General features: G+C 44.0%; 2 protein-coding genes across 11 annotated transcripts in view; one reads left to right on the top strand and one right to left on the bottom strand.

The window, feature by feature from the left end:
• Positions 1-16,743, top strand: part of DOCK7 (dedicator of cytokinesis 7) — a 92,136-nt gene that overhangs the window by 28,355 nt on the left and 47,038 nt on the right. For all 10 annotated transcript variants that reach the window (XM_058842153.1, XM_058842152.1, XM_058842148.1 and 7 more), the window contains exons 9-14: positions 301-450; positions 1,167-1,247; positions 2,298-2,463; positions 3,086-3,228; positions 4,697-4,790; positions 5,727-5,889. In XM_058842153.1, the coding sequence (XP_058698136.1) occupies positions 301-450; positions 1,167-1,247; positions 2,298-2,463; positions 3,086-3,228; positions 4,697-4,790; positions 5,727-5,889 (797 nt within the window). The remainder of the gene's footprint in view (positions 1-300; positions 451-1,166; positions 1,248-2,297; positions 2,464-3,085; positions 3,229-4,696; positions 4,791-5,726; positions 5,890-16,743) is intronic.
• On the bottom strand, positions 7,446-16,045 carry ANGPTL3 (angiopoietin like 3). The gene is made up of 7 exons (XM_058842157.1): positions 15,464-16,045; positions 14,273-14,383; positions 13,395-13,509; positions 12,589-12,702; positions 11,319-11,414; positions 9,534-9,806; positions 7,446-8,118 (listed from the first exon to the last, which is right to left on the bottom strand). The coding sequence occupies exons 1-7, from the start codon at positions 15,959-15,961 to the stop codon at positions 7,937-7,939; spliced, it is 1,389 nt and encodes a 462-aa protein (XP_058698140.1). The 5' UTR covers positions 15,962-16,045; the 3' UTR covers positions 7,446-7,936.

Below are 16,743 nucleotides of genomic sequence, written 5' to 3'. Positions count from 1 at the left end.
TGGTCTTTTCAGTTCATCTAACAATGGTAATTTCTAATCCTGTGATGGAGTTACATACCTTAAAGGGATTGGAGGAAATTTTATGGCTAGTTTGTGGTGTTTCCTCCATTTTGTTTCTCACTGTCCTGCCTTGATTTCTTAATCAAAAAGGCTTTTTTTTTTTCCTTTTCATACATGGTTTGAAATGAAGAGCATTTGACATGTATTTTAAAACAATTTTAAATTGTTCATGAAGAATTTACAAAAATAAAATATATATATATATAACTAATGCTTGAAACTATCCCATTTTTTCCTTAGATTTCAGAGAATTTCTACTTTGATTTAAACTCTGAGCAAATGAAGGGAATGCTTCGGCCTCATGTCCCCCCTGCTGCTATTTCCACCCTGGCCAGATCTGCCATCTTTTCTATCACCTACCCATCCCAAGATGTCTTTCTAGTAATAAAGGTAAGAAATACCAGAGAAATTGAAATTATTGTAGTCTCCTGGTTTTTATTTATGATAAAATAATAATTCTGTTTCCAAAAGTGTGAACAGTGCTGCTTTATTTCAAGTATTCTCCCATAAGTTCCTTTGTAACAACTGGTTCAGTGCACTGAAACTGGAAAGAGCACAAGTTTGCTTGATGATATGGATTAGTTTTCTGGGGCTTGACCTTTCTTTTCATATAAAACATGTGCTGACTCCTTAAAATGACAGATAAATACCAATAATTTCAAAATATCTGTTGATCTGCTTCTCATTTCAAAAGGGATACATGCCCCATAGTCAGATTTTCAGATGTATTTATGGGCTGAAATTGCTAAGAGAGATCCAGAACTGAAATAAAATGCAGCATTGGTCACTCTTGGGATAAAGTGCACAAAGATAAAAAGTTTTTCTCTGTTCTTTCCTTTGATTCAATGGGTGCACAAATGTTGCCCGTTCAGGTGGGTGTTTGAGTCAAGATTTTTGGCTGGACTCTGGATAAGAATCATCCTGTGGCCAAAAGGGGAGTTCAAGACATATTTTCAGTTCACAGGCAGTGTGAAAGTTCTGCAGGAAATGCCAGGACTCACAAGGCTTCAGCTCTTGTGAAAGAATTATTTGCTTCCTTATGCTTGTTCAATTTATTAATCCTTGCTGGATATGTGTCCTTATAATGGTTCATTTTCCCTTCTCAGCTGGAAAAAGTTTTACAGCAGGGAGATATTGGGGAGTGTGCAGAGCCTTATATGATTTTTAAAGAATCTGATGCAGCAAAGGTAAGAATTTTTTGGGTGTTTTGATAAAAAATTCAACGTATTTGCTTTTGCCTTGGATGGTTGATACTCTTCCTGTCTTTAAAGGGATCAGTTTTTAATTAAGAATCTAATCCCATTCTAAAGGCCAAAAAAGAGCCAAAGACCTTTGAGTCTTGATGCCTTATTGGGGGGGAGTAGTTAAAGGTCAGCAGTTTTTGTGGCTGTCAGGGGAGATTTGTGGATCCCATCAAACTCAGTCATCTGTGATTCCCTATCCCAAAGGATCAGCTGGGTCAAGGGAAGGCAGCCTTTGATGGGAATTTGCAGTAAAAATTTCCACTTTTCCACTGCTTTTGCAGCTTTAACCCCATCACTTCTGCCTGGTTCTAAAAGAATCTCAAAAATGCTTCCTAATTTTGTGTGCAGTTGGGTTGAGGCAGGTGGAGATCAAAGGGTAACAATGAGGGTGAAGGGCAAAGCAGAGGTTCCAGCCCTTCCTGTGATCCCAGCCTCTCCATTAAGGCTTTTTCAAAAGCTTGGATGCTTTGTTAATTTTAATCAACCTCTTAATAAAATATTTCCTCCTTGAAGCTCTAAAGATTGCTCTTAAATATGCAGAGCTATGAAAAAATCCTCATTTATTCCCTTTTTTTTCCTTGACAGAATGAGTATGATACTAATTTGGGGAATGGTTTGAGTTTCCCACACAACTCCAGATGATCTGAGCACCTGCTGCATAAAGTGACGTTAGGAAAGGCCCTTTCAGACTTCATGGGGGAAACTTCAGATTTTCTTGAAGGAGGAGTGGGCAGATGAGCTCACTGGGGTTTGACAGGTTGTTCAGGAGGGTGAAGAGCATAAAAGACTGTTCTGACTGTCCTCTGGTGGCCTCTTCTGGGAAGCAGAAGTTGCATTTTCCCAGCACTTGGTGATCCTCCTCTGGAAGCTGCTACTGAAACACAACCACTGGGAGTTAGAAAAGACCCCATCACTCCTCACTGATTTTGCTAAATAAACCTCTGATCCTGTCCCATTCCTTTTAACCTCTTGCAATGAATATTTTCTTCACAGAACAAGGAGAAGCTGGAAAAACTGAAAGGCCAGGCAGAACAGTTTTGCCAAAGACTCGGGAAGTACCGGATGCCTTTTGCCTGGACAGCCATTCACCTCATGAACATTGTGAGCAGTGCTGGCAGCTTGGAAAGAGATTCCACAGAAGTTGAAGTTGGCACAGGAGGTACGGGGCTTGGTATCTGCAGGAGGGAATGTGGGCAAATCCAGAGGTTTTGCTTCATATCCTGTAGCTGCTGTTGCTCCTTTTATGGCTTTCCTCCCCCTGCCCTGATGGTCTGGGGTCATGGCTGAACTAAAACAGAAAAGTCCATGATAACAAATGGATTTATCTTTCAAGGATTTTACAAGCAAACCATCTGTTATATTATTTAAAACCAGGCTTGTGAGACTGAGGGAGCATTACAGGCTGATGAACATTTTCCAAAGGAGTGGATTAATCTTTGTGAGCCGCATAGCTCATCCGAAACTGCTCTTCAGCATCCCCAAAACTGCCAACTTCATCATCTTTCAGAGCAAGGGAAATACATAAATCTCAGCATGATAAAGACTTTTATAACAGAATAAGGCACTGGGGTGAGGTGGCTGGGAGGGGAGCAGGATTCAGCTGTGCTCCACAGCCTCCAGAGTGGGATTGCCTGAGCGTAACCACCTCTTCTGTCACCTCATGGCATCGTTCCCTCTCCTCCTGTGAAAACAGTCCTGCTTGGAACAAAAGTAATCTCTTGGACTGTAATTTTTCTGCTTTATTTCCTAATTCCTTTTCTTCTCACCGCTGTATTTTGCAGAACGTAAAGGGTCGTGGTCGGAGAGGCGGAATTCCAGCATCGTGGGGCGGCGTTCCTTGGAGAGGACCACGAGTGGGGACGAGGCTTGCAACCTGAGCAGCTTCAGACCAGCCACCCTGACAGTGACCAACTTCTTCAAACAGGTATGGCATGAAAATGTCTCCCTAAGGAGTTACTTGTTGGCCAGAAGGACTGGATCATGTGAGGTCACCGAGTGGTTAATTTGTGATGCGCTTGATTTCTGTTCCCCAATTGCAGGGAATCTTTGAGCAGCATTCAGTGGGTTTGTTCTGTATATCTCAGTTATCAGGGGATAACAGACTGGTTTGGGCTGGAAGGGAGCTTAGAGCCCATCCAGTGCCACCCCTCCCATGGCAGGGACACCTTCCTCTAGCCCAGGTTGCTCCAAAATCACCTTGGGCACTTCCAGGGATCCAGGGGCAGCCGCAGCTCCTCTGGAAATTCTATTCCAGGGCCTCCCCACCCTCCTAGGGAACAATTTTTCCCTAATATTTAACCTAAACCTACTCTCTTTTCAGTTATATATTGCATAATATATTAATTCTGGTAGTAGTGAATTCAGTTCCTCAGAGGGATTTAAGGTTGGCATCCTGGACACATCCAGGGATCCCTGAGGAAAACAAAGCATTCTGCTTCTGATGCTGCTCTGCTGAGTGGCAGCTCCTCTTAGCCAGAGCTTGGGATTTTCCTGAGGAGTGGAAAACATGATTAAAGGGAGCAAATTTTTATAGTTCAGCTTAGCAAAAAGTAAAGAGCTGAAAATTTTCTTTAAGATTTGCTTAATGTCACTTCTAGTTAAGAAAAAACTGGTCTCTAAGTTAGTAATAATTTACAAAAGCATGTATTTATTTACTTTGTTGAGGTTATTTTTACTTTGAAGCAGCTAATTTTATTTAATTTGTCCTTTAAAAACTGCCAAACATTAATTTAAGATATTAAATTTCAGATTTTTGTATCTTTCTTTTTTCCTGTTAAGTATAATTATTTGAACACTACCCAGTGTTTTTCACCTTTCATTTGCTTTTTTTTTTTAATATTGTGATTTCTTACCTTCAGAATCAGGTATCTTCTGCTTTTGGGTGGCAGAGTCCCATTTTCTGTAATATTTCCAAAGTTAGCAAAACTCTGAGCTATTAGAATGAGCACAAGGAAGAAACACTCCTTGCATTTCCTACTTTTCCTGAAAAATAATGCTGTTCTGGGCTCATCCCAAGGGAAAGGCAGAAGAGAAGGAACTAGGATCACCTCCTGAATGACAGATACTTTTTCAAACTATTACTTTTGCTAAAAAATGAGTATTTTTGGGAAATCTTTCAGGAGCCATTTCCAGTTTGGAAAAAGATAATATTGATGGGGAGAGAAAAGGCTTTCAATTAAAAGTTCCTGCAGCTGTCAGGATGATTAATAAGGGACGAAGGAAGGGGAAAGGATGGAGAAATGAAGTGTAATTTAACATGTTAATGTTAACACCTTGTTCTGGGCAGAGGCAGTTTGATGTGAGAGGGAAGAGCCTGTGGGATGAGAGGGTTTGTTCACTCTCTGGCAGCCCTGGAGGGTTGTTTGGGTAACCAAATCTTGCACCCTGAGCAGGAGGGGGATCGCCTGAGCGATGAGGACCTGTACAAGTTCCTGGCTGACATGAGACGTCCCTCCTCGGTGCTGCGCAGGCTCAGACCCATCACAGGTATCCAGCCAGCCCTTCTGGGCTCAGAAGTTCAGGTATTTGGTTATTTCCTCCCCCAAAGAAATCCCTGGGAACAGTCCCTGGACAGCAGGAGCACTGAAGGTGTTCCAGGGCAGGTTTGTCACTGGCACACTGAGGGAGGTGTCTGTGAGGGGAGGATGCAGACTCCAAACCCAGGAACCTCTGTTTCCCACTCTCCATCCCAAAGGAGATCTCTCTCCTGGCTCCCACTGCTGGTTAATAGGAACAGGCTCCACCTCTGTTTGAGAAAGGGAAATAGAAACCCTGGCACATCTCAGTGAAGCTGGTCCCTGACCTGTGCTATTCCTGACAATATTTGCTTAACCTGCTCTTTAAAACTCTCCAGGGACAGCAATCCTGCCTCTTCCTTGGATCATCTCCCCAGCTCTCATCTGGCCTTGCAGCCAGGTTAGGTTTTAAGAAAACTTTGCAAAATTATCTTGCTGCAAATTAATCTGAATCTGGTCTGCCAGGCCTTGGGCAGTGACCACAACCTTCCAAGCATTCATTGTTGTGAACAGTTCACCCAATTCACCTCTGGTTTGTAGTCTCAGGGATTTTCAACCTTTCCTCTGATGGAGTTTTGTTTGTAACAACAGCTGGGCCTCACAGGAGCATTATCTGGACTGCATTTCCCCAGCTTTCCTATGAAAAAAGCATCTATGCCTTGTTAAGATGCATATTTTCTGTTGGCTCTTATTATCTGGTCCCTCAGTTGCCTTAGACATCAGCTGGATCCACTGATACTTGTTAACAAATCCACTTCAGCTGTAATTTATAATTTGTTGATTTCTTAAATTCATAGATAGGATGTCAATGAATATATAGGATATTAACCTGAAGAAACAAAGCACAGTTATGCTTTTAAAAATTAATTTCTATTTATTAATTCATAAAACCCCTTTCTTCTTTCAGCTCAGTTGAAGATTGACATATCTCCAGCTCCAGAGAACCCCCACTACTGCCTAACCCCAGAGCTGCTGCAAGTCAAGCTTTACCCAGACAGCAGAGTCAGACCTACAAGAGAAATCCTGGAGTTCCCTGCCAGGGATGTCTACGTCCCAAACACCACATACAGGTCAGAGTTGTGAAATCCATTTTGCTTTTCAGGGCCCGAGACTGGCAAGTGTAGAAATTCCTCCCTTATCAGCGGGGTTGTTGCAAAATTTGGTTTATGGGCAGAGGTGCTGTGCCAGAGGCACAGGAAGGGTTCAGGCTGACACAGCAGAAAAGGCTCAGCTGGGCAGGGACAAACATCAAACTTGGCTGTGAATAAGAACACAGGAGAGGTTTCTCCATTCCCAGAATTCGGGGTGGAATTTGGTTAAATTCTTTTCAGTTTTACGTAGGGTTTTTCCTTTGCTGGAGTCACCATTCTCCTACTGATTTTATTAATTTATGTCACTTTCAGTGACTTTTCCTTTTTTCTTTAAAGTGGGAGATAGAAACAGAGAAAAAACATAATCTCTTTGTTCCTATTTCCATTTTGGTTTCCAAGCAATTTCTTCGTTTACAATACTTGACAAAAAATCTTCTGAAGCCCTGCAAAATAGGAAACTTCTCTAAATATCTTGGGAAACAGTAACTTTTCTATAATAAAACCCAGGCTGGGACCAGATTTCTTTTCATTATGTACCATTATTAATTTAAAGCTTTTTCACATTATCTTTGAAGACCTTACATGTCTGAGTGGAATTGTCTTCATCAACTGAGTAATTTCAAAAAAACAGCAAATTTATTTAAATTTAGGTACAAGCCAGGTTTTCACAAATCAAAGTTTACAAGAAGGGTTTTGTCAAGTTCCGTATCCTGTACTTGGAAAAAATTCCAGCCATTTATTTATTTGTCTATTTATTTATTGGACAGATAGTTTAACATTACAGTAAACCAGTACAAATAAACAACACTGCACAATCTCATCTCTGTTACAAACCCATGAGAAGTAAAAGGATTTTTGTTTTTTTGCAGTATTTCTGTAATTAACACATTCTGTTCACTGAGTTTCACGCTGACAAACCACAACCAAAACCATTTCCTGTGCGACTGCAAGTGCTGAGATAAAAAATCCACACTGTACAAGGGTTGGGGAAGATAAACAAGTCAATATGACTCAGGGGAACTGCAGGACTGGGGGCTTTGTCAGTCAGCACTTCCAGGGCCAGCCCCAGGCTGTCACTCAGTGTTCTGCAGCTGAAGTTCAACACGTGAGTGTCCCCAGGAGCTGGACCAGCCCTGTGCCGTGGGTTGTGCCTACTGGGTTTGTGGGCTGGCACCCTTGACCCCGCTGGACCCTAAGTGAAAGGTGTTTTGTTGTGTTCTCACTTGGTTGTTTATTTAATTTCTTTGGTGGTTGGACTGAAAGGTCACAAAGGCTTGGCTCTGATTCATTTCAGGTGGGGAGAGCAGAGCTCTCCCTCCTTGCAGTGAATTTGGAGGTTGGCTTTTCACTTTGAGTTGTGCAGTTACTCTGGGATCCCGAGGAGCAGGGCTGCTGTGCCTGCCCGTGTGCACACACCTGCAGCTGTGTGAGCACAGTGCTCCAGAGTGGATGGATTGGCTCAGCTACACCCCTGGAAAATTGTCTGGAAATACCCAGAGCTCTAGAACAAGGAATTACCCAATTTCAATTGCTCCCAAAACATTCCACAACAAAAACATGAACCAAACATTCAATTAGTTACTTCAAGAAACAAAATTACTTTTTTTTTTTTTCCCTCTAAATGTTTTCCGTAGGGTTTTGCCAGCCCTTTGTTCCTAGAAAACACTTTTTGTTTTCCTTACTACACAGCCCAGAAAGGAATGCACAGCCTGAAAACCCATTCCCCCAAACAGTATTATCCAATATGTGACAGGTTGGCTCCTAGGCATTACAATTTCATCCTGGGGAGGGAAAAGCTCCACGAAAAGTTGCAGCACGTTGACATTGGGGCTAGAGGGAATGACAATACTCACCAACTGTTTTGTAAGACCGTCTCAGATGCCTCAGGTTTATGTTTTGGAGAAATTCCATGCAGGGATGGATGGGGGCAGGGACATGGCATCTGTTGGTAAACGTAGCATCAAGTCCTTCGGTGCAGTAAAGTTCAGTGTGTTTGTTCTGAGTTAAAATGCAGCAGGTTGAGCACTCAGTCAAAGATTTTTAAGTCTGTTGGGTGGATCATTATTTTGGTTGACTTGAGCAGGTAGTATCTTCCTTTCTTAGGCTTCCAGTATAAGCCTTTTCCTCTGTCCAGCCTTCCCCTGGACCTTGGCATGACGTATTTCCCGTTCAGGTTGGTTTCCTCACACTCGCTGTGCCACCAGCCTCCTGAGGAGCAACGTGGGAGTGTCAGACACTGTCTGTGCTCTATGCCAGAGTAAACAGCTCCTCTTTGTAACATAAATCTGCTTTAGACCCTAAATTTTAGCTGTATTGGCATTTACCCAGGATTCACAAATCATTGAATTGTTTGGGTTGGGAAAGTCCTCTAAAATCACTGAGTACAACCATCCCCAGCACTGCCAAGGCCACCACTGCCCCATGTCCCCAAATGCCACATCTGCATGGATTTTAAATCCCTCCAGGGGTGGGGATTCCATCACCCTGGGCAGTTGTGCCAGAGCTGGACAGTTGTTTCCGTGAAGGAATTTTCCCTGATGATCAATCTAAGTCTCCCCTGGTGTAACTTGGGGCCATTTCCTCTCCTCCTGTCCCTGTTGCTGGGAGCAGAGCCCGACATCCCCCAGCTGTCCCCTCCTGTCAGGGAGTTGTGCAGAGCCAGAAGGGCCCCCTGAGCCTCCTTTTCTCCAGGCTGAGCCCCTTTCCCAGCTCCCTCATCCCCTCCTGGGGCTCCAGAGCCTTCCCAGCTCCGTTCCCTGCCCTGCACACTCTCCAGCCCTTCAATGTCCTTGTCCTGAGGGGCCCTTCCCTGGGCATAAGGTGACCCTCTTGGCATTCTTTCAGGCATCCACAATTTTCAAGGATGCCTAGGATGATGTACAAAGTGTTTGTTGCATGAAGTAGGTGGCTGAAGAACACTTTTGTATCCCGTGGTTTAATAATTTAATTGCTCTTTCAGTTGTTTGCTTTCTGCTCTAAACTGGCAAACATAAAAGCTTTAGAAAATCAGAGAATTAAGAACCCTTTAACAAAGTTATCTCCAAGGAGAAATGGCCTCAGCCTTGCATCTCTTGCTCTTTTGAGAGTGATTATATTGAATGTATTTGACAAGCAGCTAAAATGTGCCTTTGGGTGGAAACTCACTCATTATTAACTTTTGGGTTGTAGCCTGAGTTAGAAGTCAGTTTGTCTTTGGGTTTTTTGCAGAAAGCTATCAAACAATCCAACCTGTGGCTGCCACACCGGACCAGGTGTCAGAGGAGGGACAGCCCTTTGCTTCAGAGTTTGGGATCTCATCCTGGGGGTTATTTCAGCCTGTGCTGCCCATTCTGTTTCTGGTGTTGGTTATTTGCACAGGGGGGCAGGATTAGATGGGATATTGGGAAGAAATTCTTCCCTGTGAGGGTGGTGAGGGGCTGGCAGAGGTTGTCTGGAGAGACTGTGGATTCCCCTGCATCCCTGGAAGTGTCCAAGGCCACCCTGGACAGGGCTTGGAGCAGCTGGGGACAGTGGAAGGCATCAGGGTTGAAACAGGATGAGCTTTAAGCTCCCTTCCACGCCAAACCATTCCATGATGTGGTGATCATGGAGCAGAGGAGTTACCATACACGTGGGGACCATACCTAGGTGCTTCTCGGGGCAGTTGGAGTCGCTGGCCGTGTCCCCAGCCCGGTCTGCGGTGGAGAAGCGCAGCTCCGCGTGCTCCGGGAGCGCGTTGGGAATGCTCCCAGACATCCTGGACAGCTGCAGGGTGAAGTTGGTGCTGGGGCCCCCCAGGCTGAAGCTGTACTCGATGTGCCTCCTGTTCCCCCGCCAGTCCTGCAGCTCGATCCGCAGCAGGTAGTTGCCCTGCTTGGTGATGGAGTAGATCTTCTTCAGGCCCAGCCAGAATTCCTCTGCAAAGTTGGAGAAAAGAGATGCTGAATTTGATTTTAGGGATAAACCTGCAGGTAGCATGTGTGAAAATACAGTATTTAGAAGGCTTTATTAATTGCTTTAATTAATTCAGTGATTTGAGTCTTGGGGACTGTTGATCTTTGCAGAGGTCTGCTGCTACATTCTTTTTGTTTACCTCTGCTTAATTGCACACTGATGATCAATAAAAGCAAGAGTTCTAAATGAACTGGAGCTTCCCCCTTTAGGTTTCCCACCTCATGTGAAACGTGAGAGGGAGCTGGGGACATTTAAAAGGTGTGTAATTGGAAGTGTGTGACAAATGAAGCGAGTGACATACATAAAACCTAATGGCAATTGTTGCATTTTGGGAGGAAAGAGCTGCAGAACCAAACTGGGGTGTCAACACCCTCACCTACAAAGGGAATTTTTCTTTTGCTGGAATTTCTGATCATTAGTTTAATTGGTTTCATATATTATATTCATTAAGTAGCTTATTATCAGCGCAGTTAATTGCCACATGTAGAAAGTGGGGCTGAATGTGAGTGCCATGCACACAGCTGGCATTTAAAGCCATAGAAAACAAGATGTTTGAAGAAAATACTCCCTAATTTCCAGGTTAGGAGCTGTAACCTGGTTTACTTTATCACCTCAGAAGGTGCAGCAGAGCACTGAGTAGGACAGAGCTGAGAGCAGTGAGATTCTCTGCAAAACTCAACACTGAAAACATTTAGTGCAGTATTTGGGAACTGGCAGACTACTCAAGGAGACACTAAAAAGCATCCAACAGGATCAGATAAACTTTACAGGTGAAAGTTTTACCTCAGCTGTGAGCTCCTGTCCCAAAACTGGGGCAAAGGCTGAGATACAGCAGCTTTTTATTATAAAAGATGTGGAAATAAGTCAATATTACTGCTCACCTTGGTGAAGTTTAGATCTGTGCTGTGCTTAGAAAGTCAGAATATTTCCTGAACAAGAAGTCACTCATCTGGTATGAGAACAACAAGGAAAATATCCTGGATGAGGAAGCTGTTGGGCAGCAGTTGGTGCTACAAATCCTTTGGAGTTGATGATTAACAGGGGAACGTGGGTGTTTCTTCACCCTATCCAGCCGTGGAGGGGATTGGCCACTCTGGAGAAGCCTGAGGTGTTGGCTCAGGGGAGCACACACAGCCTTGGGCTCTCCTGAGGCTGGAAAAATTGATGTGGTTTTAAAGGTAACAGGATTGCAGGAAGGTTCAGAGAAAGTGGTGACAGCAACTTCATGAGGTTTTGCCTTTGTGTATATTTGAAAGGCTTTGGGAGGTGCTTTTATAAGTAGTAAAATCTTGATAAAATAGTGTTTAAAGCTTTCTGGCCTTGATTCAGCTTCTAAACACACATTTGAAGGGATGTCTTTGAGAATCTCATGATTCAGCTGTTATTTGCAGGTTTAGTCTGCTTTCCTTTCCATAAGAAGATTCAGCTTCTCAAGTCAGTTGATACCAAGAGACACTAAAAAAAGGGATATTTACCATTGAGGTCACCAAAACCATTTGTGTAGGCATCCCAAGTTTGGTTGAAATCCAATGATCCATCCACTCTCTTCTGGATTACAGTCCAGGATGTGCCTGTGAAAAGGGGAAATAAGTCACAGCTTGGCCTTGTCCTCATTACCTGTCCCTGGGTGTGCTGTGGGGTGCTCCCGTTTTGAGTTAATTAAACTCTTCATGAAGGGAATTCAAGAGAGCCCAACTGGAGAGAGCTCAGGGCCGCTCAATTGTCCTCAGCCACACTCAGGGTGACTCCACTCACAGAATTATTACTCTGTTAGGCTGCCTTAACTGGGTTTCACTTGTTTATGAGGGCTGAGAGACAGAGAAATTGATAAAGAAGAGATATGAAAAGCCCCAGACATTGGCTCAGAGGGTCAGGCTCTGTGCTGATAGCACCTGGCTGCTGGCACAGCTCCGGGGCAGGGATGAGGTGTTGGGGCCACGCTGCAGCTCCAGGGGGGTCTTCTCCTGACCTGAGCCCAGGTCATGACACCCTCACTTCAGCAGCTCCACCAAATGTAAGCAAAGGAGCTTTTTGCAGAGGGCAGCCCTGTGAGTTCTGTTTGCCCATCCAAACACGTGAGGTGGCCCCGCGTGTGCCCCGGCCCTCTGAGGGCAGCACGAAGGGGATGTGGGACAGAGCAGCTCTGGGGGGTGCAGAGAAAGCAGGGAATGAGGCAATGGCCAAGCTGTGGGTGATCTTGGTGGCAAAAGGAACAAACTTGGGTTACTTAGGAAGGTGGAGATGGGGTAGGTGACGTGACAATCGTGTTCCTGGCTGCTGAGCCACCCTAACGTGGCACAGGAATCCTGTCCCAGGACTCACTTCTCTGAGTTGGTTTGGCACAGCTCAGTCTAAAACAGAGCCTGTTAATGAACAAAATCTTATTTTTTTAAAAGCAAATTGTTAGCTGTTTGCTTTTCTTTGGGAAATGCATTCATGGTTGCCCTATAATGGCTTTTATAATGGCCATTTTCATTACTTACAGCTAAAGAGGCTTGGGATTTGGATATCCTTAATTTATGTCACATGATTGAATGTCCTTTCCTCAGTATAAACAAGAGGGGAGTAAAGAATGAGAGCAGTGATAAGGAGATTTCAGGATATGGGAAACCTGAGTTCAGAGCAGACAGGCCACTAAGAGAAATCAAGAGGAGACATAAATCATAAGTTTTTGCGAGGAGGCAAAGTTTGGCTTAGAGGAAGATATTTCTGTGAAAATCAGACTGTTGCTGGCACAGCTCTTACCAAATTTCATTTCACAGTAGACATTGAAAGCTTCTGATCCATTGGGCTGAATAGTGTAGACCCCACTGGCCTGCACCCCGGTGTGGTAGAGAGCAGTGCAGTCACCAGCAGCACCTGGGGAAGCAAACAGCCTGTTACAAATCCTGCTTGGGGAGTGCTGAGCTGAGGGCTAAAGAGAAAAAATGGGAATGATCTTATTGGTAATTTTTACAATAAATGTCATGGAATGGGCAGGCTGCTTTGGACATAGTAGTGCAGCTGCCAAGGTGTACCTAGGCTGGACTGCCTGTCCAGTTTTTAAGTTAGGCAGGGCTTCAATTTGGAGGATTTTGGAAAGTTTCTAAGGCCTAAGACTAGACTCTGGCAAATGGGCTTTCCTACCCCTTGTGAAGTTCCTAGAAAATACCATGCCCACTGCTATGCTTCATCAATGCCTTTCAACTTCAAAGAAAGGACTGCTAAATCTTATAATTAGCCAGTGTGAAGTAAATGAGTTCTCTGTTCATTCTCACAAGATAGGCGTGGGTAAAAGCATGGTCACAGCATGTTTACAAGAGGGGAATAGATCCTGTTACTGCACTTTTGGACATTGTTGCTGTGTGTCACCCCAGGGACAAGTACAGCTGGAGTGGTGCTAAATAGATAATGACATTTTTTCCAAAGAAGGAAATCTAGTTCCTTCCTGCAGCCCAAATAAAAATCTTTTCTTTTTAGTCTTTGACTCCTAAAAACCAATCCAAGGCTGTCCCAGAGGATCCTGGGAGGGCAGCATGTGCTGTAGCCACGTCTCAGAGATGGACTCTCACCATCAGCTCTGTATGTCCCAGCCGTGGGCTTGTGCACAACAGAGGGGATGGGCTCTGGTTCCTGGTGCTCCTCCATGAAGGAATTCTCCAGTTCCTGGAGCTCGATGTAGTTTAGCTGGAAGAGCCATAATTACACTGTTAATTTCCCAAGGCTCTGGAATGATGAGATTCATAGATCAAGACAATGTCATGCAGAGAATAATTTTTCTTGCAAGTGTAATCCTGTAGAATACCCAATTTACCACATAAAAATAAATTCAGCTCCACTCTGGTGGATTTTAGGTGTGGGAATGCCAACTGTGCCACTGCTCCAACAGGGTAGGATTCATGAGGGGAGGAAATGTCCCCTTCTCATGTGGTGCATCTTAATGGACAAACAGATTTAATTTATTTCCTCAGGTGGCATCACTTAGACAAATAATACCAACAGCTAAGGAGGACAGAACCCACAGTTCCTTACGCTGAAATGCATTTTCCTCTCAGAATAAATGAAATCTGAGCATGTTGGTTTTACTGTATTTCAGTGATGCATGCTGGACTTCCACTCTGGGAGTGGATTTTGGAAATTAATAAAGATGTAGAAAGCAATGAGACTTCCAGAGCAATGGAAGGACAACAATGTGATACATAAGAGGGGGAAAAAACCCAAATTAGCAGTCAGAAAATGCAGCAGCTTGGTGTTGAGATCTCAGAGCTGCTGTTTGCCGTAGCTCCTGCCTGGCAGCACTGAAGCCTCTCCCCAAAACAGGGACCTCAAAATGGTCCCCACCTTCCTCTCCACCCCAAACCAAGCAAGGGGTGCCTGACCCCAAGGGTTGGACCCTCAGCTCCCTCAGTGTTAGGAGAGATGGAAGGAGAAGCAGGGGTGGTTCCTGTACCTTGTCCTCCAGCTCCATGATCTGGTTGTGCTGCCTGTCCAGCTGCACGTGCTGGTCCTCCACGGTTTTGAGGAGCTGCTTGATGTCGTTGTCCTGCTGCTCCATGAAAGCCTGAGGACAGGGAGGGAAGGGTGGAGCAGGGTTAGGAGCAGCAGAAGACCTTTAACAGTGGTGCTGCCTCTAACTCTTGTCCTGGGGCCAGTTTTGAGAGGCACAAACCACTGAACGTTGCCCTTCCTTTTCCAGAGAATCCTTGAGTATTCCTAGCTGGAAGGGACCCACAAGGATCATCAAAGTCCAGCTCCAGAGGTTTGCCTGCTTTGCCTCTAAATTGAAAAATTCCTTTGCTTGTGGAGCAAACACCCATTTTTTTGAGACAAAGTACTGGCAGATATGTAGACTCTTTTTTTTAAAATTGCTCCTTTCCTTCCATTTTCACATCCAGAACAATTACGTTCTGTGGAATCTGCCCTTGGTTCAAACTAGATATATGGCAGTGATCAAAAAAGGGAAAAATTCCCAGCATTTAGGGTATCAGCTTGGGATTTGAGAGATCAGGATTCATCCTTTTGCTTTGACACAAACATCCAATATTTTCCCATACAAATTGCTTGGCCTTTTTATACTTCTACAAAATACAGTTAATATTTCCTTTTCTATCGAAAACCTTATACCCACTAAGTACTTCCATGATTAACATATTAATTTTGTTAACAGTTGTAAGGTTCTTTGGTTCTGGAGGTGCTACAGGTGCTGTAAATTCCCCTCTCTAATAGATTTAATTCTGCACTGAGCAGGCAGTTCCCACTGCATTGATTTGGGATGAGCTGGTGATGTAAAAGCCCATGAGCTTGGGAATCTCGTCATTTTCCCGATTGCAAAACTTTTTTATCGTTGTGATTACAAAATTCCTTAAAATTGATTTGCAGATAAATAGTGAAAATAGTACAGAGCTTTATAATTCCACAATTTTTCACTGATTTTGCTGGGGAATTTTACTGCAAAATTAAGGCTGTGTCAGAGTAAGACAGCGATTTTTTTAAGGTTATTACAGTGATTTCTTTTTCAAAATACAGACTAGTACTCCAGTGAGGAGCAAGGGAAAGCATGAGCTTCTATTGCACAATTACTGATGATGGCATTACAGTGTATTTTGGCTCAGTGTGTCAGGGCCTTTCACAAGTCACTTACTTTGAGTGAAGAAATTTCTTTTGTCTCTTGCACCAAAGGCTGGATAATGGCCAGTTTGGTGACCTTGTCCTCCAGTCCCCACACTTGCTCCTGCAGCTGGATTTTGTTTTGGATGAGGTCTTCAATCTTCAGGTTCATCTCCTGTGAGAGGTTCTTTATCTCCTCATTGTTGATTTGCAGCCTGGCCGTGGTTTGCCGGAGCTGTTCTTCTTCCTCCTTGATTTCGCTGGTTTGCAGGGAGAGCTCGTAAAAGGACCTGTCAAAAATGTAGAGTTTCTGAAAGATGTCGTTCATCTGGCCCTTGGTCTTGTGGACAAAATCTTTGAGGCCGTGGCCCAGCTGGAGGAGTCCATTGGCCAGGATTCGGACATCGTCCAACATCGCAAATTTCGATTTCGTTTCGGGAGATCCGGCGGAACCAACAGAGAAAAAATCCTTGTCAGCTCCAGCTGGGAGAGCCAGGGGGGCCAGGAACAGTAAAACTGGAATGATCTTCATGGTTCCTGCTCCTGGTTCTCTGCTCAGGATGCAGAGACTTCTCCCAGTGATAGCTTGTGCTCTGTGGCTTCTCTGAGTTGCAGAACTTGATCTATTTATACCCCTCTTCATTTTAGAGGAGGCAGAGGCGTGGGTTGATCATTAAACTGTGTGTGCTTGAACGAGTATAACCCCTCCTGAATGTAGGTTGATACCTGGGAAGATAAAATTGAGAGACGGGCACGTTGCTGATTAAACTGGTTCTGAACTTTTCCATCTGCCAGGCCTTCTGGTGTAAAATGTTATTGATGACACGGTGTTTTCCACACAACTCTTTTTAATAGATTAATTTTGGGTCATAATCTTGGTAAGGGCTTAAATTGCTCCTTGTTTGTGTTGTTTGGTTCCCTTTATTGCCTCAGGAGTGTGAAAGGATTTTACCGTGTTTAGGAGCACTGGATGTTCAGGTTGTGAAGCTCCTTGATGAGCTGTGGAAGGGCAAAATATTCCCAGATGATTCACACAACTTGATTTTCATCTCAGGCTGTTTTCTGATGTAACTCATTGTGCTGCAGTGGATTTACTTGTCATCGAGCCCAGATTAAGTGAGAAAGAGGGAATTAGGTCCAGAGATTGCCTGGATGTGATTCTACTGTGTTAAGGTTTGTGCAGTAATTTACACCATATAAAACTTATTTTTTAAGAGCTGCTTTGCAGAGGTGGGTGAGATAAATAATACCTCGCTTGCATTTCTCACCTTACCGTTCTTTTTGCTGTTTAAGATTCACACTGCATAAAGAAAG

This window comes from Poecile atricapillus, chromosome 7 (genome assembly GCF_030490865.1).
Source record: "Poecile atricapillus isolate bPoeAtr1 chromosome 7, bPoeAtr1.hap1, whole genome shotgun sequence".
In the NCBI taxonomy this organism is placed as follows: Eukaryota; Metazoa; Chordata; class Aves; order Passeriformes; family Paridae; genus Poecile; species Poecile atricapillus.
The sequence above is the reverse complement of the archived record's forward strand: the minus strand, read 5'-3'. Positions and strand labels throughout refer to the sequence as shown.

Coding starts and splice junctions, on each gene's coding strand:
- ANGPTL3 (XM_058842157.1), bottom strand. CDS start 15,961: ATGAAGATCATTCCAGTTTTACTGTTCCTGGCCCCCCTGGCTCTCCCA. Junction 13,510..14,272: donor TCATGGAGCTGGAGGACAAG/GTACAGGAACCA, acceptor TGGCTCTTCCAG/CTAAACTACATCGAGCTCCA. Junction 9,807..11,318: donor TGGTTTTGGTGACCTCAATG/GTAAATATCCCT, acceptor CCAACTTTGCAG/AGGAATTCTGGCTGGGCCTG.